The sequence below is a fragment of the Schistocerca nitens genome, chromosome 1 (genome assembly GCF_023898315.1).
Source record: "Schistocerca nitens isolate TAMUIC-IGC-003100 chromosome 1, iqSchNite1.1, whole genome shotgun sequence".
NCBI classification, from domain to species: Eukaryota; Metazoa; Arthropoda; class Insecta; order Orthoptera; family Acrididae; genus Schistocerca; species Schistocerca nitens.
In genome coordinates this window covers 186,574,667-186,600,616 of record NC_064614.1, presented here as the reverse complement: position 1 = coordinate 186,600,616, position 25,950 = coordinate 186,574,667, and the positions used below count along the sequence as shown (strand labels likewise).

The following is a 25,950-nucleotide window of genomic DNA, read 5'->3' as shown; positions in this document are numbered from 1 at the left end:
GATGCTTCACTTTAAGAAGTGTTAATTGATCATCAAGTCAGTCTTTGTACCGATTACATAAACAGCAAGTGAAACTTTCGTCATCGGACTAAATATTTTTTGTTCACCGACAACATTGTCAGTGATGTTACATCATCTACTACTAAACTTCTAGGCGCTTGATTCCGGAACCACTGTGCTGCTACGATCGCAGGTTCGAATCCTGCCTCGGGCATAGCTGTGTGTGATGTCCTTAGGTTAGTTAGGTTTAGGTAGTTCTAAGTCTAGGGGACTGATGACCTCAGATGTTAAGTCCCACAGTACTTAGAGCCATATAATCGCTTACATACTTGAGAAACAAAGAACCACTGTAAACCATTTGCAAGAAAAAGAAACATTAGTGGCAACTAATTAATTCGTACCAAAATTCAGTCTTCAACAAAACATACACACTGGACTCGCATTCGGAAGGACGACGGTTCAATCCCGCGTCCGGCCATCCTGATTTAGGTTTTCCGTGATTTCCCTAAATCGCTCCAGGCAAATGCCGGGATGGTTCCTTTGAAAGGGCACGGCCGACTTCCTTCCCCATCCTTCCCTAACCCTATGAGACCTATAACCTCGCTGTTTGGTCTCTTCCCCCAAACAACCAACCAACCAACAAAACATACGCTACTAGAGCGCAGAGACCATTTCATGGAACGCCAGACAACCTCACTGTATGTTTCATTAATGCCCATTATTGTAAAAGTTGTCCGCCCGTGGTAGCTGAGTGGACAGCGCGACGGAATGTCATACCTAACGGCCCGTACTCGATTCCCAGCTGGGTCGGAGATTTTCTCCGCTCAGGGACTGGGTGTTGTGTTGTGTTGTCGTAATCATCATTATTTCATCGCCATCGACACGCAAATTGCCGAAGTGGCGTCAACTCGAGAGACTTGCACCAGGCGGTCTACCCGACGGGAGGCCCTAGCCACACGGCATTTTCCATAGTAAAAGCATACGAATCTAAGACGGTATACTGAAAACTAATAAAGTAATGCCTCCAATTTTATCTGTAAACTCTTAAAGCTTTTAAAATTAAACAAACATCATTAACATTGTACACGTTAATTCTTCATGTCTATATATTTGTTTCTCGACGTCACCCTGGCGACGAACACATTTACCTCAACGAGAGAGCAAATTGTTGATACCGTCACTGTAGAATGTTTCACTTCGTTGACGAAGCCACAATCTCAACTCTACATGCACCGCTTCGTCCCTGTCGAAATGAAGTCGTCGAAAATGTTCTTTTTTCGAAACAGATGAAAATTCAATGGGGCCAAATCTGGACTGTATGCAGGATGATCGATGACAGAACCCAAGGTGCCGGATTGTGGCAGATGTCGCAGCGCTCGTGTATGATGTGGCATCACCGTACACATCTTTCATTCGTCTACGGATTTCAATCGGAGGCATGTTTTCTACGGGTAGAAACTCGATTGCAGCACGCTGTTTTTCAGGTGCCGACATAAAAGGGCGTTCGTAAATTCCCGTTACAAACTTCTAGGACATGGGGAAGGCCGCCCGGAGTGGCCGTGCGGTTCTGGGCGCTACAGTCTGGAGCCGAGCGACCGCTACGGTCGCAGGTTCGAATCCTGCCTCGGGAATGGATGTCTGTGATGTCCTTAGGTTAGTTAGGTTTAATTAGGTCTAAGTTCTAGGCGACTGATGACCTCAGAAGTTAAGTCGCATAGTGCTCAGAGCCATTTGAACCAACTTGGGGAAGGGAGGAAGTAGATAATATTTTGAACTGCAACCGACGTCCTGATACGTACCGTTTCCGTACTACTACAATCATTTGGAAACATATTGGTAATGCGACCACTTTCACAAGTAATTGATTAGTCATGACACTGTTCACCACTTGTAAAATTCCACTCATTAATAGCCAAATAAATTTCTCGTATTTTCGTTGACGGGTTCTCTTCAACGTGATGCAGTACGGCCTCTTCCATGTCGGGTGTGCGGCCTCAGCTGGAGCACCACAATCATGTTTGCTGACAATGAATGTACCCTTTCTCGAAGGCATTGCTTAACAGTGAAGAAAAGGGTGTGCGATGGAGTCGGACGTCGTGGAAAAAGGCGACGGCCAGCTCTTCCATTACCGTGAGCTTCGCCATTCGGAAGGATCATGTCGGTGTACTCTGCAAAAGTGCACTAGTAATGTTGCTCTGACACCCACAGACACGTGTTTGAGGCTCTAACCAGGTCAGAGAGGTATGGTAGAAGTCAAATGGCATCAGCCGATCCGACGTAATCAGCCCCCGCCCTGACTACTCTATTGCATGCGTACCTAGCAAACATATTTTCAAATGAAACTTCCTGGCAGATTAAAACTGTGTGCCCGACCGAGACTCGAACTCGGGACCTTTGCCTTCCGCGGGCAAGTGCTCTACCAACTGAGCTGGTAGAGCACTTGCCCGCGAAAGGCAAAGGTCCCGAGTTCGAGTCTCGGTTGGGCACACAGTTTTAATCTGCCAGGAAGTTTCATATCAGCGCACACTCCGCTGCAGAGTGAAAATCTCATTCTGGATATTTTCAAATGTCTGTAGAACGGAAACGGTACGTTTCCGGACGTGGGTTCCTATTCGAAATATTACGCACTCAGTCCCCTCCACATGTCCTAGAAGCTTGTAACTGGAATTTCCGAACACCCTGTAGTTGTGTTCCACACCGCCATGTTACACGCCTTCAGTTCGCAGTCCTCTAGCGGCAAAAGGTTGCAACTTGCGCCAGCGAAGAGGGAAAGTCGACGGAGTAATTTGCATGACACGAGAACACAATAGAAAATTACTTTTCAGCACGCCATCGTATCTTCTATTCCATAGGTTGTAGGCTTGTATCGCGCCCCGGCACCGAAAGTGGCAAAAGTAAAAAACGGCAATTACTAGTTTGTCGCTGAAAGATACATGTTAAGTACCCCAATGTGCACGAGAAATATACTGTAACTTACTGCCAACAATATTTACTAAAGAAAGCTTATAGTGTTTCAATGTAAGTTTTGTAGAATTAATTCTTTAAGTCGAGTTTTCTCAACTGTTGCACTTTTCTTGGAGGGGTGTGATATCATTCTAGCGTAACAATCGCGATACAAAAGCTTCCAAACCGATTACAGTCGAGAGAGGTGTGTATTTTTTCGTCTTCGTGAATATTAAAACAAATATGAGACGTTGCAGCATAATCCAGTCCAATAACTCTGAATAGTTATTTCATAATGATAGCGACACGGTGAATGTAGCGGTAAAACGCCAAATAGCTTAAATTTACACGCTTTGTGTTACTACCACCATCATTGCAGACACCCAATAATCCAATTTCATTCATTAAGCTTCATTTGTGGTGCACAGTAACGGGTAAGTGCGGTGCGACACCATTTGATGTGTAGGGACCACTTTGCAACAGGTATGTTGCTCACGAAGGAACCTTGGCTGTGACGTACTTCCCTGCTACTTCTACGAAGCGACGCCGCTACTGCGCGGGTAGCACGTGACAGTGCGGGTTAATTGCGCGTAGTGAGACAAAGTAACGCACCATCATACGCAAAGCTCTTTAACCGCTGAGTTCTGCTTTCATTCTGGCGCCGCTGAAGTCTTTACGGCAAAATCATGTTCGTTGTCACTGTTTCTTCTCCACGCCGAAAACATCACGAAACCTGTTCTAGCAGCTCTACGGCACAAAGTGGTTAACGACAGTGCAGGCAATCTCCTGAACTGCGCAATAGCTACCCACCTATTGGCTGCTAATTTCCACTGGGGGCCGAACCGCACAATAACCCTGAGTTCGGTGTGGGGCGGCGTTGCGGTGAGTGGACTGCGCCTGTTGTGGGGTTGTGAACCACTGACGGCTACGGCGGGACGAAGCCTCTCCGTCGTTTCTAGGTCCCCAGTTCAATACAATACAATACAATACAAAAGAGTGTTATCACTAAAGTCTTGGGGATGCCACCATAATCTTGCTAGAAGCCTTTTTACAGCCAGACACGCTAAAAATTGTAACACTGGCTAATACATTCGTGAAATTTATACTATTGTATAAAGACAAGTCGTTGTTTAACGTTGTTACCATAAATCTTGACCGATTTACTTCAGATTCTTACAGGATAGTCTAATAAACTTCCAGACATCTGTAATTTTTTAAACAACAATGTCCAGGTCTGTTAAAACCGCGTATGAGAAAGTAAATGCTGTGCCTTGCTACGCCTGAAAAAGTGCGTTTCGTTTTCCTACTTGCAGTAAGTTTTAACTAAGATAGCAGCGCATTTAAACATAAGACAAACTTTCTATAAATATTCTTTCTTCTTTTAAATATAGTTCTCTCTTGTTTTCTGACTCGCGATTTGTTTCAGCCGATAACAGGGAAGTTTTATTTACGACTTATCGTCTTATGATTAGTACATCACCACAGAACATAAATCATACGAAACTTAGTAACCCAACTCGTTTCCAGACTGAAACTATTCGAAATACTGTCATTGAAGCTACTATCCTCACAAATCTAGCAGCAGGAGAGGTCTCTCATATCCTATATACCAATAATACCAACCAGTTTACCATTCATTTTAGGAGACTTCAATTAACAGTCAACGTTTCGTTGGCAGTGCCAATGACAATAAAATACGGCTCAAGGTCAGCGAGAGGGGGAAAGAATAGATGGATAGAAAGAAAGGGGAAAGGTAGATGGAGAAGATGAACAGAAAGAGGAGGCAGGGGGACATCAGAACATATCCGACTCATATCGCTATTATAGTGACTGCATAGTCGTGTATGGGACACGCATTGGAATCACAATAATCTCCACAGGACCTCCAGATGCCATCTTTCTTCTTTGGTGTACGTAACGGTGATGTCCACTTGTTGTCGGACCTGCATATTGTACACGTTTGTAATATTTTCTCAACTTTTGCTTTTGCCACCGATAAATGGTGGGGTGCAAATCTCCATGGCAGTTAAGACTGGTTAGCTGCGTGTTGTCTTAGTATAGTGCACCATAGTATGCTGCACTTCACTTATGCAACCGATAGCTTCCTGTTTGGCTTCCGGTACAACGAAATTATGTGGTGAACTGATTGTTTTGCCTGTTTTAGCTGTGACCACAGCTCTACCCAACTAGATCTGTGCCGTACGAAGATTTGTTTCCGGTTTTTAATGGTGAATGAAATCCTCTCCCAGTATTGGCTAAATAGCATTTGCTAACACGAACCTCCTTTTGAACTTTCGGCTGGAGCCCAGACCGACTGTCACTTCACGTTCACCATATGTTGTAACTGGCGAGTTGTTAGCTGCAGTTAGATGGAGATGTCCCCCACCCCCCGCTGCAGCTTCGTTCTGTCTGTGTGGTAGTGTACGTAAATGATAACCTGAGTAGGTAAGACGGCGAAAGTTTAATTGCCTGTCAGTCACATACAGACGGCGCGACGCAGTAAACAAACATGCTTGTATTTGTTACATGTGTGGCAGTGGTCGGTTCGTCACTGGTAACCGGGCCAATTTTGATGGTGGTGTCCTGGTTAATTTAGGTTATGTAGTTGGCGATGTTGCAGAACTAATGACTCATTCGTTTATGATCGGCACTTTCGTGGAACAGCCTGCTACGCCCACTGCAGACCGCTGAGGTGGTTTGGGAACGAACATGTAGACGTGCACCTCGCGTGTAGACAGCCACAGTGCCTGTAGTACCAACATACGGAACGGTCCCCCTTGTGCCGTTTGCTCGTCCGTTTGGTTCTGCCGCCGTAATAAGTAACTATCTTCTTCATTTTCCGTGGCATGGGTCCACTTGTTTACTGTCAATGCCAGTAACTGCTTTGGAATTGTGTCCATTTGACAGAATTGTGTCCATTTGACATTGTGCACTTCGGGGCTGCTTATTAATGTTCGGTTGCTGCTCATGCTCTCACCCGAGCTGACGTTGTTATTTGCTTACGTCACTACGGGAGTGCCCGCCTGTTCCATCATTATGTGAACTTCGTCGACGTGGCTGTTTTTGTTGTTGCTGGTATTACCCGAAGCACTTGGCCTCCAGTAGCTGTTGACAGTAACATGCAGTGATGCTAAAAGCAAACAAGTACAGTGGTGACTAAGGAAAACGCATCGCATTGTGAATATTTCAAGGCGGTTGTACATACGATTACACTATCAAGTAGTTCAGCGTCTCCTCGTGCAGTATCACGATAAGCCGACCGAAGCACCCTAATCCCATGTGCAATAATATTATGGTTGACTAATAGTTGGCGTTTGCCAAACGTGTGAACTATGCAGGTTCCGGAGGGCATATTGTTATACATTGACGGAAAAAATCCCAACACCAAAAAATAATTAATGTAGAGAAATGAAATTTCAGGAATACATTTGTCTAAGTAACACATTTAAATAATTGACATTGCGAGATCGTAGATTGCAGTAATCTTGAGATAAGCCATTGCAAATGTGAAATGGTGCTGCGTTAATAACTGTGCAACCGCCAGAATATTCAATGCAAGCAGGCAAACGTGCGTGCTTTGTGTTGTACAGGTGCTGGATGTCTATCTGTGGGATGGAATTCCATGCTTGTTGCCCTTCGTCGGTCAATAAAGGGACGGTTAATGCGGTTTATGGATGACGCTGGAGTTGTCGTCCAATGATGCCCCACTTGTGCTCGATTGGAGACAGATCTGGTGATCGAGCAGGTCAAGGGAAGATATCGACACTCTGTAGAACACGTTGGATTACAGCAGCGGTATATGGGCGAGCGTTATCCTGCTGGAAAACACCCCCTGGAGTAATGTTTGTGGATGCTAGCACAGCAGGTCGAAACAGGCAGATTTGCAGTCTGAGAACCACGAGAGTGCTCCTGATATCATACGCAGCCCAGACCATAAATCCAGGTGTAGCTTCAGACATGCAGACAGGTAGGTTGCTGGCACTCGACAGGCCTCCACCCTGCCCTCCAGTGGGCAATGACACCACTGAAGTCGCAAATGACGGTGGTTTGAGGTCAGTGGACTGCACGCAACAGGGCATGTGGTTCGGAGCTGTCCTTGACGTAACCCGCTTATAACAGTTAGGTGTGTCATTGTGATGCGAACTCCTGCCCAGATTGCTGTTGTAGTTGCAGTACGACGAGCCAGAGCCGTACACCGAACGCGCTGGTCTTCCCTGTCGACAATGTCACGTGGTCGTCCGCAGCCCGGTTTCCTTGCGACTGTACATTCTCGTGACTACCGCTGCCAGTAATCTTGTACAGTCTGGAACCGCAAGACCGCTACGGTCGCAGGTTAGAATCCTGCCTCGGGCATGGATGTTTGTGATGTCCTTAGGTTAGTTAGGTTTAACTAGTTCTAAGTTCTAGGGGACTAATGACCTCAGCAGTTGAGTCCCATAGTGCTCAGAGCCATTTGAACCAATCTTGTACAGTGGCTACATTGCTGCCAAGTCTCTCTGCAGTATCGCAGAAGGAACAAACAGCTTCTCATAGCCTCCCTCGTTCAAGCTCTTTGAGGTATTGATACGGCGTCTTTGCCGCCTTGAAGGCATTCTTGACTAACATCAGCTCACCACGTCCAATCTCAAAGGTAACTAATCGCCAGTCCGTTACAGCATGTATTTAAAGCAAATCTGATATACATCCCCTAATTGCCCTACTAGTTAACTCTTATGGAGTTGACGCGAAATCTGAATATACATAGTCTTTCAGATGCAGAAACACGCCTACCAACTCTCGTTTATGTCACACAACTCCTCCTTAGCACTGTGATTTCATTCCGTCGGTCTGTCTCGTCTCTTGTTGGAATAACTTTGTCACTGCATTTCGGAAATTGTGTTTGGAAGTCACTAACCAGATTTTGCAGATATTCTCAATGTAAAGGTTGTCTTTCCATTAGGACCTATTCGAAGTCATAATGCGAAGTCATTGTTTTAAATGGTTTCTATCATCCTTTGTATTCCTGTGGTCACCAGTTAACAGGTTTCTCCCATTATACACACAGTAATAATTCACTAACATTCCGTAACCAAATAAACTGATTTTATTTTCTAGATTCGGACATACTTTGACAACGGTAAGTAAACAGTGAACTGCAAAAAGTTCAGAAAACATAAACATCAGCAAAGTTAGTCCAGTAGACCAAAAAGCAACAGCACACTTGGAATCTTTGTCAGAAGTCGATGCTTCCAAAACGGTTTTTTTATAACAGTTATGGCATATAAACCAACGAAAGGCCTACAGCTCATGAAGATTATTTTCGTTAACACCCATGCCGTTTTCCTATCAATAATTACAGCATAGAACACTGCCAAGGATGTCTCAAATCGAAGAAGACCTACAACGTTAACACCGGTTCGTTTTTATTAAAAGTAACTGTGGCGTAGAAGCCCCGCGAATAGAGCGTAAGACTGGGCTTGAAGGATGGAGCCCCAAATAAACAACGGTATTTATTCCGGTATCAGGACTGCTACCATAGCAACAACCAGTCACAACAGCATTTTGATCAAGCCTCCTGTCCCGTGCGCAGTTGTCATATCTCTCTGCTACCTCAGCTGACTGTTACCAGGTGTTAAGACTAATGGCTGCCTTCACAAGCTGCCGCTACCGTAGCCATCTTGTGCGTGACGGCGAACAGATACCTCCAGCTTCATTGCTCAGCTGTCAGTCAGTGCGTAATTCTAGTCACGTTAAGCCTACAGATCCAAAGGCCTCGGGTTCGACCCTCGATCATTCTTACTATTTCCATCTGTCGCTTACACTTACTTTCAGCCAGTCATTATGGCCAAACGGTTCTAGGCGCGTCAGTCTGGAAGCTCGCGACAGCTACAGTCGCAGGTTCGAATCCTGCCTCGGGCATGGATGTGTGTGATGTCTTTTGGTTAGGTCGGTTTAAGTAGTTCTAAGCTCTTGGGGACTGATGACCTCAGATGTTGGGTCCCATAGTGCTCAGAGCCAACTTACTTTCATCTTTGTCAATGCTTTTTAATGTGAAAAAATGAAACTTCCTGGCAGATCAAAACTGTGTGCCGGACCGAGACTCAAACTCGGGACCTTTGCCTTTCGCGGGCAATGCTCTACCATCTGAGCTACCGAGGCACGACTCACGCCCCGTCCTCACAGTTTCACTTATGCGAGTACCTCGTCTCCTACCTTCCAAACAAAGATGGTAGAGCACTTGCCCGCGAAAGGCAAAGGTCCCGAGCTCGAGTCTCGGTCCGGCACACAGTTTTAATCCGCCAGGAAGTTTCATATCAGAGCACACTCCGCTGCAGAGTGAAAATCTCATTCACGAAAAAATGAGTTGTACCGTAGTTTGGAATTCACATTAAACTGTAGGTCCCCCTAGACTTGGCTGGGTTAGTCAGTTCGAAACACCAATAGCTTTACTTTCATCGATAATTTGACGAGCAACATTTTCTAAAAATGTCTCTGATTTTGTGTGGGATAGCAGACACAGTGGCCAGAGGCTGTTGACGTGTGAGCTGCTGCTCAAAGAGTGTTTTGGTGGTTGTTGCAGGTGCAGCTGGGCCATGGGGCCGAGCGTGCGCGCCACTCTGGTTGTGGTGTTGCTGGGTGCCCTCACCGTCCTCTACCACATCGCCTCTGTGGGACAGACGGGGCCGCCAGACTTCTTCCAGGTGCGCAAAATATCCGGTGAGTATTAACAGCGGCGATAGCAAAATGTTCAAATGTGTGTGAAATCTAAGGACAAACACACACACCCATGCCCGAGGGAGGACTCGAACCACCGCCGGGACCAGCCGCACAATCCATGACTGCAGCGCCTTAGACCGCTTTTTTTTTATCTCATTTTGTTCTATATTGTTCGTTGTATTTGTTCGTGGCGGACGTCTAAAGACACCTGTTCAGGTTGTTCGTTGATCCGTTCACTCAGTTTTTTTTTTTTTTTGTTTTATTACAGAGGATAGCGAAACCCTCTGACCGAACACGCTGAGCTACCGTGCCGGCTGTCGCTCGGCTAATCCCGCGCGGCGGCGATTGCAAGTAAAACCATCTCAAGTCGAGCATCCCCCAGAGTGTTCTTACTTTGGTTTTCCCCTTTCCTGGCAAATAAGTTGTTGTTGCTGTTAGGTTCAGTCCGAACACTAGTTTGGTGCCCCTGTCCACACTAGTCTATTCTGTGCAAGCCTCGTCATCTCCACATAACTACTCCAACATACATACAGACCGATGAAATCAGCAGTTGGTCCCATAGGAACTTATCACATACACACAGCTGGACTTGCTTATTGGAGTCGAGCCTTCTACTCCACATACACGATCACACTTCCCTCTATTACTGAATTGATTTTTTTTTTTCTTGATGCTGTAGAATATGGCGAGCCACGCAGAGTGGCCGCATGGTTTGAGGCGCCATTTCACGGATTGCGCGGCCCCTCCCGCCGGAGGTTTGAGTCCTCCCTCGGGCATGGGTGTGTACTGTTCTTAGCATAAGTTAAAGTAGTGTGTAAGCCTAGGGGTCGACCACCTCAACAGTTTTGTCCCTTACGAACACACACACACACACACACACACACACACACACACACACACACACACACACACACACTACGGCAAGAAAGGAAGAGTGAATTGATTTTTGGTGTCAATAACGATCATCCTCCGTTCCCCATCTGCATTACTGCAGATGCCGTGTCACTGAGCACATTTGTTCCGTGCATGCAGTACACGTGAGGCGCCTAGTTGTTTCCACTGCACTGTGTGGAATACGAAGGTTCTGTTATAGTTCACCAACCTGCTGTCTTCAAGATGATGTCCCAGCGCAGAAAACAGCACGCAGGTCCTGAGGCTGAAACTGACGTTTAGCGAGGTTCTGTTCTGAAATAATGTATCACTTCTTTGGGATGCCACTCGCGTATTTCATTATAGCCACACGAGAAGACTATATGATCTTAATACAACACCTTCTGATACATCAAAGTACATGATCAAACACAATGTTTACGAAAATGTATCTTTACATTATTTGTGGCACGTGTCTGTGCTTCATGACTGCCGGAGTGAATCTTTTAATACTGAATACTGGCAAACACATCCTGCGACAAACAACATGTCTGCTCTTCTCGACTGCCTAATCCAGAGTGACGAACAGCCCGAAACACTTCACGCGCCATACCAGAAAAGGCGTGACCCGAACGCTTCCGAAGTGCTTCGTCTGCAATTTAGACAGTCTTTTGTTTTTGATTTAAATTGTTTTTAATAATTCTAAAATGACTGATTGATAGTCAGCTGTTGAGAGATACTTATATTAAAAAGTGAAGTCATTCCAATGAGTAGTTTAAGTAATAACTATACTTTAACGTTTCGGCGCCCTTGCTCCGAACACAGCAGCCAATCACAGAGCAGTAGCATTATGCAGGCGGTCTTTCTCACGGATATGGTAGCGAATCTAACACCTGTCACAGGTACGTCACACCACATTTCGTCATCTATGTATATGCTTCTTGCATCTCCACTACTCTGGGAACAGCTTTTTGGAGCCTAATATGATGGCTGACTAAGCCAGAAATATTACAACACACACACACACACACACACACACACATACAGAGAGAGAGAGAGAGAGAGAGAGAGAGAGAGAGAGAGAGAGAGACAACCAATCCGTTGTGTCATGATGTCTAATAAGTTCCTAAGTTCCATAATGAGATTTTCGCTCTACAGTGGAGTGTTTGCTGATATGAAACTTTCTAGCAGATTAAAACAGTGTACAAAACAGACTTGAACTCGTGACCTTTGTCTTTCGTGGGCAAATGCTCTAGCGACAGGGCTATCCTAGCACAACTCACGACCCGTCCTTACAGCGTTACTTCCGTCAGTATCTCATCTCCTACCTTGCAAACTTCACAAAAGTTCTCCTGCGGAACTCAGTTGGCAGGGCACTTGCCTGCAAAAGGCAAAGGTCCCGAGTTCGAATCTCGGTCCAGCACATAGTCTTAATTTGCTAGGAAGTTTCGTGTAAAATAATTTCTATTTTCACCAATTAGATTCAGCATCTATTCATTAGTTATCTGATCTGTCCAACTAATCACTATTTTTTTTGTAGTATCACATTTCGAAAGCATCTGTTCTCTTCTTGTCTCGATTGTAAAGCTATTACCATTTTGCGTCCAAATCCATCGGAGCAGGGTGGTAAAGCGTTGCAGCAGCCACTGACATCTGGCAAGTGCATGGTGTTAAAACTCCAATTACAGTAACAAGGATATTTGCCCGTGGCGTGACGGGCCGGGATAGGCTCTGCGAAACCCGCCAGCACAGCAGTAAGATAGGGTTGTTACAGTGCAAGCTAGGGGATTTCTCCACCGATGGACTTCATTGGTGTCGTCAAACACGTGGCTGGAAGTAGCGCATTACCGTAAAATGCTCTACGCGACCCTCTATAAATACAGGACGGCGCAAAGTATTCGTCTACTCTGTTATAATGTATGCCGTAAATGATTCTCCCTGTGATATTTTTGTAGTGTATCTCTGAAGATTCTATAGCTAGCCCACCGATAGCTCAATTCACATTTCAGAATGGAACCTCTAACGCTGGAACAGCGTAAACACATTTTACGCAAATTTTGGACTTAGTGTTCTACCGTTGTGGTGAGAGACGCGTTCTCGAACACACTGGTCCAAGAACAGAACCATCCAGAATGGCCAATTTTCGGTGAAATTGCAGTGCACAACTAAAGTAAAATTTTGATGAAAAAATTTAAGCATCCTCTGATCGATTATGTGTAGGTTTTCGTCTTTTTTTAACTGGTTGATGAATTGTAAGAGATTGGATCTCTACATGATTACAGGAAGAGCCAGTCAGGACGACCAGCCTCAGTATAACTAATTTTGTAGCAGAATCATTTGCAGCCCAGCAGTACTACTAGGATACGAAGGCTTCGTCGGACGAGGGGACGACAGGAAGTCGCTAGCAGCAATCAAGGGTTCGGGACTCCATTGTCGTACCTGCCTCTTGCTCGAAGTCCCCCTTTCGGACGGCACGACAGGACTAGCTCAAAGCCCACTCAGTTAGCGAGGCTGACTCTTGCCCACGGGAGCAGCGGTTCGTGTCCCTGGCATGGCAGCAGCTTTCTGCCACCGCTGTAGTGGGCACCGTCGTACCTCGTACCAACAGCTGCCGGTACACAGCTATCCATCAAGGAGCTGGCTACCTCCTTCAGACACACTCGGGTTCACTTCTCAAACGGATGTTGTACAGGACAGAGTTGGCTGGGTGAGGTTGCAAGGTCGGGAGGAAAGCGGCGAAATAACAGTTGAAGAGAATTAGCGATATACACTGACGGAAAAATATCGCAACACCAAGGCGAAGTTGTGCGACATAAATGAAAATTGGTAGAAGTATTTCTACATCTGAAAGTTGATCTACTCACATTTCGCGCCAGTCGCAGAAGAGTTGTGCTAGAAGCGCCATCAAGAGGATGTAAATCGGGTTTGCTTTAAATACGAGGGTCACCCCAAAAGAAATGCACACTATTTTGTAAAAATACAGTTTTTGTTGTGTCTAGACAAGACAGCCTAGACACAATGAGAGGAAGCCGAAAGGCACGCGCTTAAACTCAAGCAGGCTGGCGTGAGGTCTGAAACAGGATACGTAATGAATGCTATAAAGAAAAGTACGTAGCTTCTGGAATACTTAACTTTAATCCACATTTGTAGAACATCGCTCTTGATGATACATTAATAGAATCTCAATATCAATTGAATACGGCGCCTTGCTAGGTCGTAGCAAATGTAGCTGAAGGCTATGCTAACTATCGTCTCGGCAAATGAGAGCGTATTTGTGAGTGAACCTTTCCTTGCAAAGTCGGCTGTACAACTGGGGCGAGTGCCAGGACGTCTCTCTAGACCTGCCGTGTGGTGGCGCTCGGTCTGCTATCACTGACAGTGGCGACACGCGGGTCCGACGTGTACTACTAGACCGCGGCCGATTTAAAGGCTACCACCTAGCAAGTGTGGTGTCTGGCGGCGACACCACAGTTTTCATTCTGCATTTGTGAAAGTTTTACAGTGTATAGATACATCCTTCCCACTTGTTTTCAAACTTAGTTCAACATGTTCCCGTGTGTGGCGCCGTCACAGCATGTCTTCAAGATGGCTGCTACACTTGACGTTCAACGTGCTGTCATAGAATTCCCGTGCTGTGAAAACGAGACGGTGGGAAGCATCCACAAGAGGTTGAAAAAGGTGTATGGAGATGCTGCTGTCGATCGCAGTACAGTTAGTCTGTGGGCAAGCAGGTTACGTGATGAAAGCGGGCACGGCAATATTGAAGATTGTCCTCGCAGCGGCAGGCCTCGTACCGCACACACTCCAGACAAAGTGCAGAGAGTTAACAAATTGGTGACTGCTGACAGACGCATCACAGAGAACGAATTGTCACGCTACGTTGGGATAGGGGAAGGAAGTATTTGCAGAATACTGAAAGTGTTGGCGTTAGTAAAATCCTGTGCCAGGTGGGTTCCCAGGATGTTGACAGTGGCTCACAAAGAAACAAGAAAAACGGTATGCAGCGAACTTTTCGAACAGTACGAGAATGGTGGAGATGAATTTCTTGTAAAAATTGTGACAGGTGATGAAACATGGCTCCATCATTTTTCATCAGAGGAGAAGATGCAATCAATGGAGTGGCATCATGCAAATTCACCCAACGAAAAAAAATTCAAAACCACACCTCCTGCTGGAAAAGTTATGGCTACGGTGTTTTTCGATTCTGAACGACTCTTGCTTGTGGACATCATGCCAAGTGGAACCACCATAAATTCTGATGCATATGTGACGATGCCCGCATCTCGTGGTCGTGCGGTAGCGTTCTCGCTTCCCACGCCCGGGTTCCCGGGTTCGATTCCCGGCGGGGTCAGGGATTTTCTCTGCCTCGTGATGGCTGGGTGTTGTGTGCTGTCCTTAGGTTAGTTAGGTTTAAGTAGTTCTAAGTTCTAGGGGACTGATGACCATAGGTGTTAAGTCCCATAGTGCTCAGAGCCATTTGAACCATATTTATGTGACGACACTGAAGAAACTTCAAGCTCGACTGAGTCGTGTTCGACCACATCGGCAAAAGCAGGATGTTTTTCTGTTGCACGACAATGCACGGCGACATGTCAGTCAAAAAAACCGTGGAAGCGATCACAAAACTCGGATGGAAAACACCGAAACACTCGCCTTGCAGTCCTGACCTGGCTTCATGTGACTATCATCTCTTTGGGAAACTGAAAGACACTCTTCGTGGAACAAGGTTTGAAGATGATGACTCCCTTGTGCACGCTGCCAACAGGTTGGTCCAGAATTTTACCGTGCGGATATACAGGCGCTGGATTAAAAAAATAGTGCGTATTTCTTTTGGAGTGGCCCTCGTACGTGTTGTAACGGTCGTGAGCGTTAGTTACCTTTGAGATTAGACGTGGTGAGTTGATGTTAGTCAAGAATGCCATTAAGGCGACAAAGACGCCATTAACAAAACCTCACTGAGTCTAAACTAGGTCGTGTAACAAGGCTACGAAAGCTGGATGTTCATTGTGCGATATTGTTGGCAACAATGTAACCACTGTACTTCATTGCTGGCATCGGTGGTCGCGAGAAATTACGGTCGCAAGAAGACCGGTCTCCGTACGGCCACGTGGCACAACTGATAGGGGTGACCATTTAGTATGGCTCTGGCGCATCCCACCGCATCTACAGCAGCAGTCTGAACAGCAGTTGGCACCACTGGACACAAGGAATTGAAACAGATCGGTTACTTCGAGAACAACTCCGAGCCAGACGCCCTGTAGCGTGCATTTAACTGACCCCAAACCACCGCCGTTTGAGACTTCAGTGGTGTCAAGTGAGGGATCATTCTGTTTTTTCTGATTAAAGCTACTACTGCCTGGGTGCCAGTGATGGCCGTGTGTTGGTTAGGAGGCGGCCGGTTTAGGGTCCCCCAACCAACCTGTCTGCCTGCTAGATACGCTAGACCTACACGTAAAATTATGATCTGGGATGCGATTTCGTATGACAGCTGGACCACACTTGCGGTTTTCCGACGCACCTTGACTGCAAATTTGTACGTCAATCTGGTGATTCGACCTGTTATCCTGGCATTCATGAACAGCAATCCAGGGGGCGTTTTCCAACAGGATACCGCTCGCCCATGTAACGCATGTTTTAACCCAACATGCTCTACAGAGTGTCGACGTCTTGCCTTGACCTGCTCGATCATCGGACCTGTGTGCAATTTAACACATGGTGCCTCATCAGACGACAACTGCAGCGCTGTCTACAAAACGTTAACTGTCCCTGTATTGACCTGCTAAGTGCAACAGACATGGAACTCCATCCCACAGACAGACCTCCAGCATCTGTACAAAACAATGCATGCACGTTTGCATGCTTACATTAAATTTTCTGGTGGTTCCACCGATTATTGATGTACCAGCATTTAACATTTGCAGTGATTTATTTCACGTATACATAAACCCATGATCTAGCAATGCTAATCGCTTAAATAAGTTAGATACACAAATGTATAAGTGGCGTGATTTTGGATACATACTGGACTGAACTGGCTTTGTCCCGAAAGGCAGGCTGGGTTAGCACTTAGGCACTGGGCAAGTTATACTGAGAGAGTACTTGAAAAGCTCATGGAAATGGAGGGTAAAATAAAAGTTTACAGAAGTTCCCAAATTTTCCCAGACTGGCTGCACGTCCTGTATATCATGAGATCTGCTCCCCATGTATATCATCAAGAGATCTGCTCTTCGCATGAAACTGTGTGCGCAAAGCCAAACACACATTGCGCCAGCTATGTAGAACACCCGTGTTTGTGCAAATTAGTTAAAGAGTGCTTTAAAACTCACCATAGCCTTCAGATGTGTAATGCTTCGATGCTCCATACTTCTTGGAACAGTTCGCACAATCGTCTGTGTTTACATTAATGGTTGAACTGACAAGGGAAACTCCCCATCGCACCCCCCTCAGATTTAGTTATAAGTTGGCACAGTGAATAGGCCTTGAAAAACTGAAAACAGATCAATTGAGAAAACAGGAAGAATTTGTGTGGAAAAGTGAAAAAATAAGCTAAATAAGCAAAATATACAAACTGAGTAGTTCATGGGAAGATATGCAACGTCAAGGACACTGGGAATGCAGGAGCGCCGTGGTCTCGTGGTAACGTGAGCAGCTGCGGAGCGAAAGGTCCTTGGTTCAAATCTTCCATCGAGTGAAAAGTTTAATTTTTTTATTTTCAGTTTATGTGACAAACTCTTATGTTTTCATCACTTTTTTGGGAGTGATTATCACATCCACAAGAAAATCTAAATCGGGCAAAGTAGAAGAATCTTTTTACCCCTTCGCCAAGTGTACAAGTTAGGTGGGTCGACAACATATTCCTGCCATGTGACGCACATGCCGTCACCAGTGTCGTATAGAATATATCAGATGTGATTTCCTGTGGAGGAATCGGTTGACCTATGACCTTGCGATCAAGTGTTTTCGGTTCCCATTGGAGAGGCACGTCCTTTCGTCTACTAATCGCACGATTTTGCGATGCGGTCGCAAAACACAGACACTAAACTTATTACAGTGAACAAAGACGTCAATGAACGAACGGACAGATAATAACTATGCAAATATAAAGAAAATAAAATTTTCACTCGAGGGAAGACTTGAACCAAGGACCTCTCGTTCAGCAGCTGCTCACGCTACCACGGGACCACGACGCTCCTGAGCTCACTTTGTCCATGATGTTGCCTATGCGACCCGTGGACTACTCAGTTTGTATATTTTGCTTATTTTTTCACAGTTCCACACAACTTCTTCCTGTTTTCTCATTTGATCTGTGTTCAGTTTATCAAGGCCTATCCAATGTGCCAACTTATAACTAAATCTGAGGGGGGTGCGATGGGGAGGTTCCCTTGTGAGTAGGGCCCAAATGGACAGCAGTTAGTATTACACAGGGTGAAAAGTATTTAAACCGAAAAACTCTGGGAGGTTGTAGGGCACATCAAAACAAATATTTTTCCCTGATGTCATGTTTTCCTATGAGAATTATTAAAACCGGTGGAGGCCGTATTACGCTCCTCAGTTGTTACAGGCCGTATTACGATCTTCAGTTGTTAGAGGGCGTATTACACTCTTCGGTAGTAGGCAACTGCTGTCCACCAGTGTAGTAGTGCATTGTCTCTGTTTACTAGTGGAGCGATACACCTGGAGTGAGTACACGTGAGTACTACGTAGCTCACCACAACGGACGAGCTGCACAGCGGGTTTATCAACAACAATATTCTAATCACCGTATCCCGCATCGTACGACCTTTTCTGCTGTGTACCAACGTCTGCCTGAGACCGGGTCATTTAGGAGATTACTTGGACAGAGACGCCGTCGCACGTTAAGAACGCTGCAATTTGAGGAAGCTGCCTTGCAACATGTGGAGCATTCGTAAAATTGCACGTAACATGGGGACGAATCAGACGAATTTAATAACAGTCCTTCGAGAGCAATTGTTACGTCCATTTCACTTACAGCGTGCCCACAACCTGGAACCAGTTGATTATCTACCCAGAGCACAGTCTTCGCAGTGGTACTTGGAACAGTGTGAAATGCATCCTGCATTTCCGTCCTCTGTATTGTTTACCGATGAAGCAACGTTCGGGCGTGATGGAGTCTTCAACATTCACAATTCGCATGTTTGGAGTGGGGATAACCCACATGCCACAGTTACTAGCGCTCATCAAGTGCGGTTCTTCGTTAATGTGTGGGTCGGTGTTGTTGGGGACTGTTTAATTGGGCCGTATCTGCTACATAAGCCATTAAATGGCAGGCACTATTACAATTTTCTCGCCAGATCATTGCCAGAATTTCTGGAAGATGTCCCGCTCCCTACGAGACAACGCATGTGGTTCCAACATGACGGGGCGCCGGCACATTTCAGCCGTCGTGTGCGTCGATTCCTGGACCGACGGTTCCCAGAAACGCGGATTGGCAGAGGTGGTCCTGTACCGTGGCCTGCTCGATCCCCAGATATCTCCCCTCTGGACTTTTTTTTATGTGGGTGACATGCGCAATCTTGTTTACGCAACTCCTGTTGCATCAGAAGAGGATCTGGTTGCCCGGATAGTAAGAGCAGCAGGAACAATTCCCTATACTCCTGGGGTTTTTGCCCGTGTCAGACAGAACATGATCCGACGGTGTAACCTTTGTTTACATGTCAATGGAGACATTTCTGGAAATCTACTGTAATAGAAATTGGGTTGTGTTAATGTGTTCTCTCTTGGTCATAAAAAATGGAAAAGTGTTTGTTGGTTTAAATAATTTGCCGCCATAGAAATCTTCCTCTACCGGTTTAAATACTCCTCATAAGAAAAAATGACATTGGGGGAAAATATTTGTTTTGATGTCCCCTACAACCTGCCAAAGTTTGTCGGTTTAAATACTTTTCTCCCTGTATAGGTCTTAAGAATTAAGAGGTGCTCTTAAAACCTTGTTCTAGTATTCTCTTTAGAGCAGAGAAATTTTTAAATTGCACGCAAGGCCACTACTAACAGCATAGAGCTGGCACCTATGTTCCTCAGTGTGCTTGACGACACCGCGTTGTCTGCGGGCAGGTGGCGAGTACCTGGTGTCGAGCCCCAGCTGCCGCATCCCGGACATGCCGGCGCGCCACCCGTCCATTAAGGGGCTGCTCAAGTCGGTGGGGCCCATCGTGTGCTCGCGCCGGCCGCCGCCCAGCTACGTGGAGCGGCTGTCCACGGGAGCGCACGTGCTGCGGCTCGAGGACAAAGCGGCGCACTGCTGCTACCACAACATCACCAGGCCCGCCGACCTCGACATCAAGATACCCGATGAACTCTACAAGTCAGTCGCCACTGCACTGCCGCACAGTAAATAAATTGCTTGCTTTTTACACTTAATGGGAGGACACTCTCCCTACAACCACTTTCATCATTGTCACATCCGCCATTACCTCCACCACCACCACCACCACCACCACCACCACCACCACCACAGTCTCCTCCACCTTTGTCGCTGCCAGCCTCACCACAGATCCATCTTCGCTACCATCCCCGTCTTCTCTACCATTTTTATAAAAACAAACCCACAACGTGTCTTCGTCTTTACTACAGACTTGGCCACTGTTTCTATGTTTAGATACCGTGTATCGATACGTGGAACTGTTTCAGTGTTTCGGAACGGCTGTGGTTCACTGTTTCGAAACAGTGGTTTCATTCCGCCCCTGTCTCGGATAACCGGACCAGATTCGATCTCGAGCCAGACACAGAAACTGTGTATCGTTGTTTCAAAATCAGGCTGTTTCAGTCCACCTGTGCTTGGAGCGGACTAATTGTATCGAAACAGTGATGTTTCATTCCGCTGTGTCGGATGAGATTCGGGCTCGGCACAGGTACTGAAACACAACATACCACTTCGTGAAACACCTTCAAGAGTGTCGAAATCTTTTTGACAAGCAATTGTATGAAGGTTAAGATATCCGAAAATAAAGCTTCGTTTCTAGCTGACTGTCCTATTCCGAAATGGCGTAACATCTGCTTTATAAACACTAACCAAACAATAAAGCAACGCATACTATTCACCTTCAAAATAATAAATATGTGAAAATCATTCAGTTAAATTACACTTTTTTTACAACATACGCTTCTCTGTTCACGTACAGTAATCACATTAAGAAACGCAAGCAAGCCTACAACATTTTGAATAAAAAAAGGCGTAGAGTGACAGTTATTAGACACACACATAGATTTCATGTAGGTATAACTGCAAGCAATCTGTTTGACATATCACTGATAGTGTAATGTTGAACGGGAAGGGCTGGAAAGCATGGTGAATTTATAGTAACGGTTCCAAACACCTTGAAAGACAATTTTTTTCTTTTATATTTTGTTATTTATTCGAATTATTTGGCATTATTTGTGAGCCTATAGTCAGTGTGTCTATTATGCACAATGATTCCCTTTGAGTGCATGCAAATTAGCAGGATGGGTATATTACCCATACTAACGGAATGTGGGAATCCCAGTAGCATATCCGTTGTTTCTGCAGTTTGCTCCCACTTCCAGTTCCGTTCGTGGTGGTTCTTCTGCCTTCAGCTATGGCTGTCCTCAGCCAATTGAAAAGTATGAAAGTCACACGACACAAAAGCAGCGCATTTGCTGCAGGAAATACGAAACTAACAAGACACCTAAGTAATAGTTTCATACTTTCTGCGATATGATTAGCGCTCTCGCTCCTCATTTGTGTTTATGTGGACATACTTACACAGTAGACATTAAAGTTGATAAAATGTTTAGGTTTATTAGATTACAAAACAAAAACTGTTTCACTGTTTCGAAACAGCGTATCGAAACATTACAATTTACTGTTTAATTTGTTTCGAAACAGTTACGTGTTTGTTTGCCCATCTCTACTTTACTATGACCATTTGAGGCGTAGCGCCGTATACCGATCCTGCCTTGGATGCGTCTCAGAGCTGGATAGTGACAGATGGTGACGCGAGACTGGGTGCGCACGTAGTTTATGTATCAGCCGATAGAGGACAATATTGGATAGGGGACTGAGTTAGTTTCTATTGTGCCCACTAGAGTGCACTAAAGTAATAGAATGTTTTTCATAAACTGTTCTAGTATTTTCATAAAGTGTTGTTATGTCTTTTTGTGTAGGTAAAATGTTATAAATGTGTTTTAGCAGTATGAATGATGCGTGAGTGTGGTTTAAGATTAATAAGAAGATAATTGTTTGAGTTATGTAGTGGGATTTAGTGTGGGAACATTTCGAAGTATGGATGTGGACAAAGGGGATTTTTGTAGAATAGATTTGTAAAGTAAGTTTCTGGTACAGGGAAAGTTATTTCAGGTATAAATAACAATAGTAAACAACTTTATGCATAAACAAAACTTCAGCATATTAGATAATTACGTCAGTAAAAAGTGCAGTCGTTAGGTTTACTATTTTGCGATTGGTTATTGATGAAAAACGCGGTCTGACTGGGGAGAATGTTGTTTTGCTGTTGGCTGTTGAGTAAACTGACCAATGGTAAAGCAATATTCTTCGCGCGCCTTTCTCTGCTGGTAGAGAAGACTAAAGTGTTCTAGAGAGGAGTGGGAGCCTAGCCATGAAACAGTTCGGACGTGTGTAGTAGTAGTTCCGATGGAAATGATAAGTTGCCGGATCTAGCAGTGTTTCACACATCAAAAGTGTTATAAAGTGACGGAATAATTATTACGATGGGTGTGTAGAAATTTCGGAATTTTAAGTGAATTTTGTGACGAGAAGACATATATTCCGCGTGGCGTATTGAGCAGGTCGGTGGCTAAAAACTGTGACTGCATTAGGTACCGACAGACTTAATGTTTAGCAAGCTTTCTCAATCAAAAACAATCCGTATTTTTGTAGCTATTACGTTTTCGGGAAATGCAACACCATAAACATGCCAACGTGAGTGAAAGGGATAGTGAGTGACTGCGTTAAGACTAGCACGGGCTTGGCAGTGATACTTGTTCACCTAAGTTTCAGAATATATTAAGGACAAAATTTGCAACCTTTCATTTCGTGTGAAAACTTTCTACCGAAACGTAGATTAGTGACTTTAATTGCAACCTGGTTCACGTCGAACCTGGTTTCGCTCGGCTTCCGTACTGATGATCTGATGAGACAATGTTCACAGCTAGGTGCAGGTACGTCGTAAAGGGACGGAAGGAACCGCGCCTCAGCACATTCACTACACGTTTTAAATGTCTGTCTGTACTCGGTTGGTGCATAAGTTGGTAGCATTTTTCCGTGCGTTTAATAAAGGCAACAGATACACATAACAGACTTTTGTCATCAATAATATATCCTCCTTCACTGTTCACAACAGTCTACCAACGCTGGTGTAACTTCTCGACTGCGCGACTGTAGAAATCACGTGACTTTCAGGTAAAGAACTCGTCGAACCATGTTCGTTATGCATTTGCTTCCGGAAAGGAAGTTCCATAAAGGTTACTCGATAGAGAGAGGAAAAGGTGAAAATCTGTGGACACAAGATCAGGTGAATAAGGTGGGTGCGGAATGACTTCCCAACACAACTCCTGTGTAGTGTTCCTTGTCATTCTAGCAGAATGTGGCCGGGCGTTATCGTGGAGTAACAACAGTTCATGCAGTCTTCCTGGTTGTTCCTATTGGACTGCGTCTCAGTTGTTGACCATAAACGTCAGCAGTAATGGTTACACCTCGGGGAAGGAATTCGTAGTACACCACACCGTCGCTGTTCATACACTAGATGCGTAACTCTTATCGTTTGTGGATGAGCGTACGTCTTCGTACGGGGATTGTTGCTTTGTTTGGGCTCAGCTGTTCCTTCCTTTTCTTTATGTTGGACACCATTTCACGTCACCAGTAACGATACAAGATACGAATGGTCGGTGTCGTTCATGAACCATTTGGTTACGACCAACTGGAGATGCACATACGGCCATCTGCTTATTGTTGTCATTTTAGGTTAAGAGCACGCATATGCGTTGTGGTGTGCGTACTGTAAGACCGTCAGTACACACACCATCAGATTATTTGACTTGTCGCTCTAACGAGGTAGGCGAGTGTCAGCAATGTGTCTCGTGGTCTTATCATGGCCTGTTTATCTTCTGCCGTTAGGTCAGACGATAGAAATGCCACTTGCACGCTTAGAGTTACGTTAAAGTAACCTCTGGCGTGCCACAGGGGAGTGTTATGGGACCATTGCTTTTCACAATATATATAAATGACCTAGTAGATAGTGTCGGAAGTTCCATGCGGCTTTTCGCGGATGATGCTGTAGTATACAGAGAAGTTGCAGCGTTAGAAAATTGTAGCGAAATGCAGGAAGATCTGCAGCGGATAGGCACTTGGTGCAGGGAGTGGCAACTGTCCCTTAACATAGACAAATGTAATGTATTGCGAATACATAGAAAGAAGGATCCTTTATTGTATGATTATATGATAGCGGAACAAACACTGGTAGCAATTACTTCTGTAAAATATCTGGGGCTATGCGTACGGAACGATTTGAAGTGGAATGGTCATATAAAATTAATTGTTGGTAAGGCGGGTACCAGGTTGAGATTCATTGGGAGAGTCCTTAGAAAATGTAGTCCATCAACAAAGGAGGTGGCTTACAAAACACTCGTTCGACCTATACTTGAGTATTGCTGATCAGTGTGGGATCCGTACCAGATCGGGTTGACGGAGGAGGTAGAGAAGATCCAAAGAAGAGCGGCGCGTTTCGTCACAGGGTTATTTGGTAACCGTGATAGCGTTACGGAAATGTTTAGCAAACTCAAGTGGCAGACTCTGCAAGAGAGGCGCTATGCATCGCGGTGTAGCTTGCTCGCCAGGTTTCGAGAGGGTGCGTTTCTGGATGAGGAATCGAATATATTGCTTCCCCCTACTTATACCTCCCGAGGAGATCACGAATGTAAAATTAGAGATTAGAGCGCGCATGGAGGCTTTCAGACAGTCGTTCTTCCCGTGAACCATACGCGACTGGAACAGGAAAGGGAGGTAATGACAGTGGCACGTAAAGTGCCCTCCGCCACACACCGTTGGGTGGCTTGCGGAGTATAAATGTAGATGTAGATGTAGAGTAGCAGATTGACAGTAACCAACTTTAAACAGAACTTGATCAATTTTCACACAAATTTATTAAAATAATAACAAGCATAAAAATTACTCAACTTGGTTCTGGATGCTATTTACAATTGACAATCTGAAGTTCCTTTGGTACTGGTACGTTAATCTTATTCTCACATATATCTCTGATACTTGCCAAAAGTGTCTATACCTTTATCTTCATGGCTATGTACAGGAATATGGTAATCTTATTAGGCGCAGACTGAAACTTGACTACAGACTAATGCAGACTGACTAATCGGAGTTCTGTACGCTCATCATAATACCTCGCGCGTTCATGTATCACTGCGCGAGTGTGATCCGCGAGTAGAAAAGGTTCTACGTTAGCAGCAATCTCATTGGCTGCGTTACATATTCACACGCCGATCGGCGGAAGCAGAATTTGGTCTGTCTCTATGGCAGCGCCATCTCGTAGTGCGGAGACGGACGAGCGCTGCGCCTGCGCTGTTGTGCTTAACGGGGCGCGCTCTAGTGGGAAAGTTGTGTACGCGGTGACTACGCGGAACTATGTACACAACAAGCGTAAACCCGATTTTCCAGCCTTCAACATTGCATGGAAATGTCGCACTATGGTGGAGAGATCAGAGTTCATAACATTTGCCTGTTCTCGAGTACACTGACGTGGATCTTATTCTTTTTCTTTAGCGTTTGTCCCGCCTGGCGGCAGGGTCCGCTGAGTGGATTCGCTCTCTCCATTTTGTACGATCGTGGGTCATGTCTGAATGAAGATTTATCACTTTCAGGTTGTTGTGCAGTGTGTCGGCCCATCGTTGCCTAGGTCGTCCCTTGGGTCTCTTTCCCATGACTTCCACTGTGTATGCTGCCTTTGTGATGGTATCGTCCTTCGCACGCAGCACATTTCCAAACCGTCACAGCGAGCTTCCTCACATTTGTTCTGGATTGGTACGACCCCGCAACATTCCCTCATAGTGTGATTTGAGACATGGACCAGTCGAGTGAAGCCACCTGTCCTCTAAGCATCGTAGTATCCGTGACCCTCAATTGTCGTTCTGTCTCTTGTAGCTGGCCAACACTCAGTGCTGTAGAGAGCAACCGGACGAATGACAATCCAGTAGATGTTTCCCTTCAGACGAGCCTTAATCCGACGATCGCAGGTGACACCTGTTGCCATTCGCCACTTCATCCAGGCTGCCTGCCGCTTTGCGTTGACCTCGTCTGTAAGATGGCCATCGCTAGAGATAGCAGAACCGAGATAAATAATTTTTTTTCTATTCGTGGTAGATCTCCTCCGTCAAAGAATGACAGTCCAACTTCTCGCGGATGTGATGTCATGTACTCAGCTTTCTTTTTGTTGA

At 45.4% G+C, this 25,950-nt stretch overlaps 1 protein-coding gene across 2 annotated transcripts in view; it reads left to right on the top strand.

Annotated features, from left to right (window-relative positions):
- Positions 1-25,950, top strand: part of LOC126245033 (uncharacterized) — a 336,256-nt gene that overhangs the window by 252,822 nt on the left and 57,484 nt on the right. For both annotated transcript variants that reach the window (XM_049948285.1, XM_049948286.1), the window contains exons 2-3: positions 9,503-9,639; positions 19,582-19,831. In XM_049948285.1, the coding sequence (XP_049804242.1) occupies positions 9,503-9,639; positions 19,582-19,831 (387 nt within the window). The remainder of the gene's footprint in view (positions 1-9,502; positions 9,640-19,581; positions 19,832-25,950) is intronic.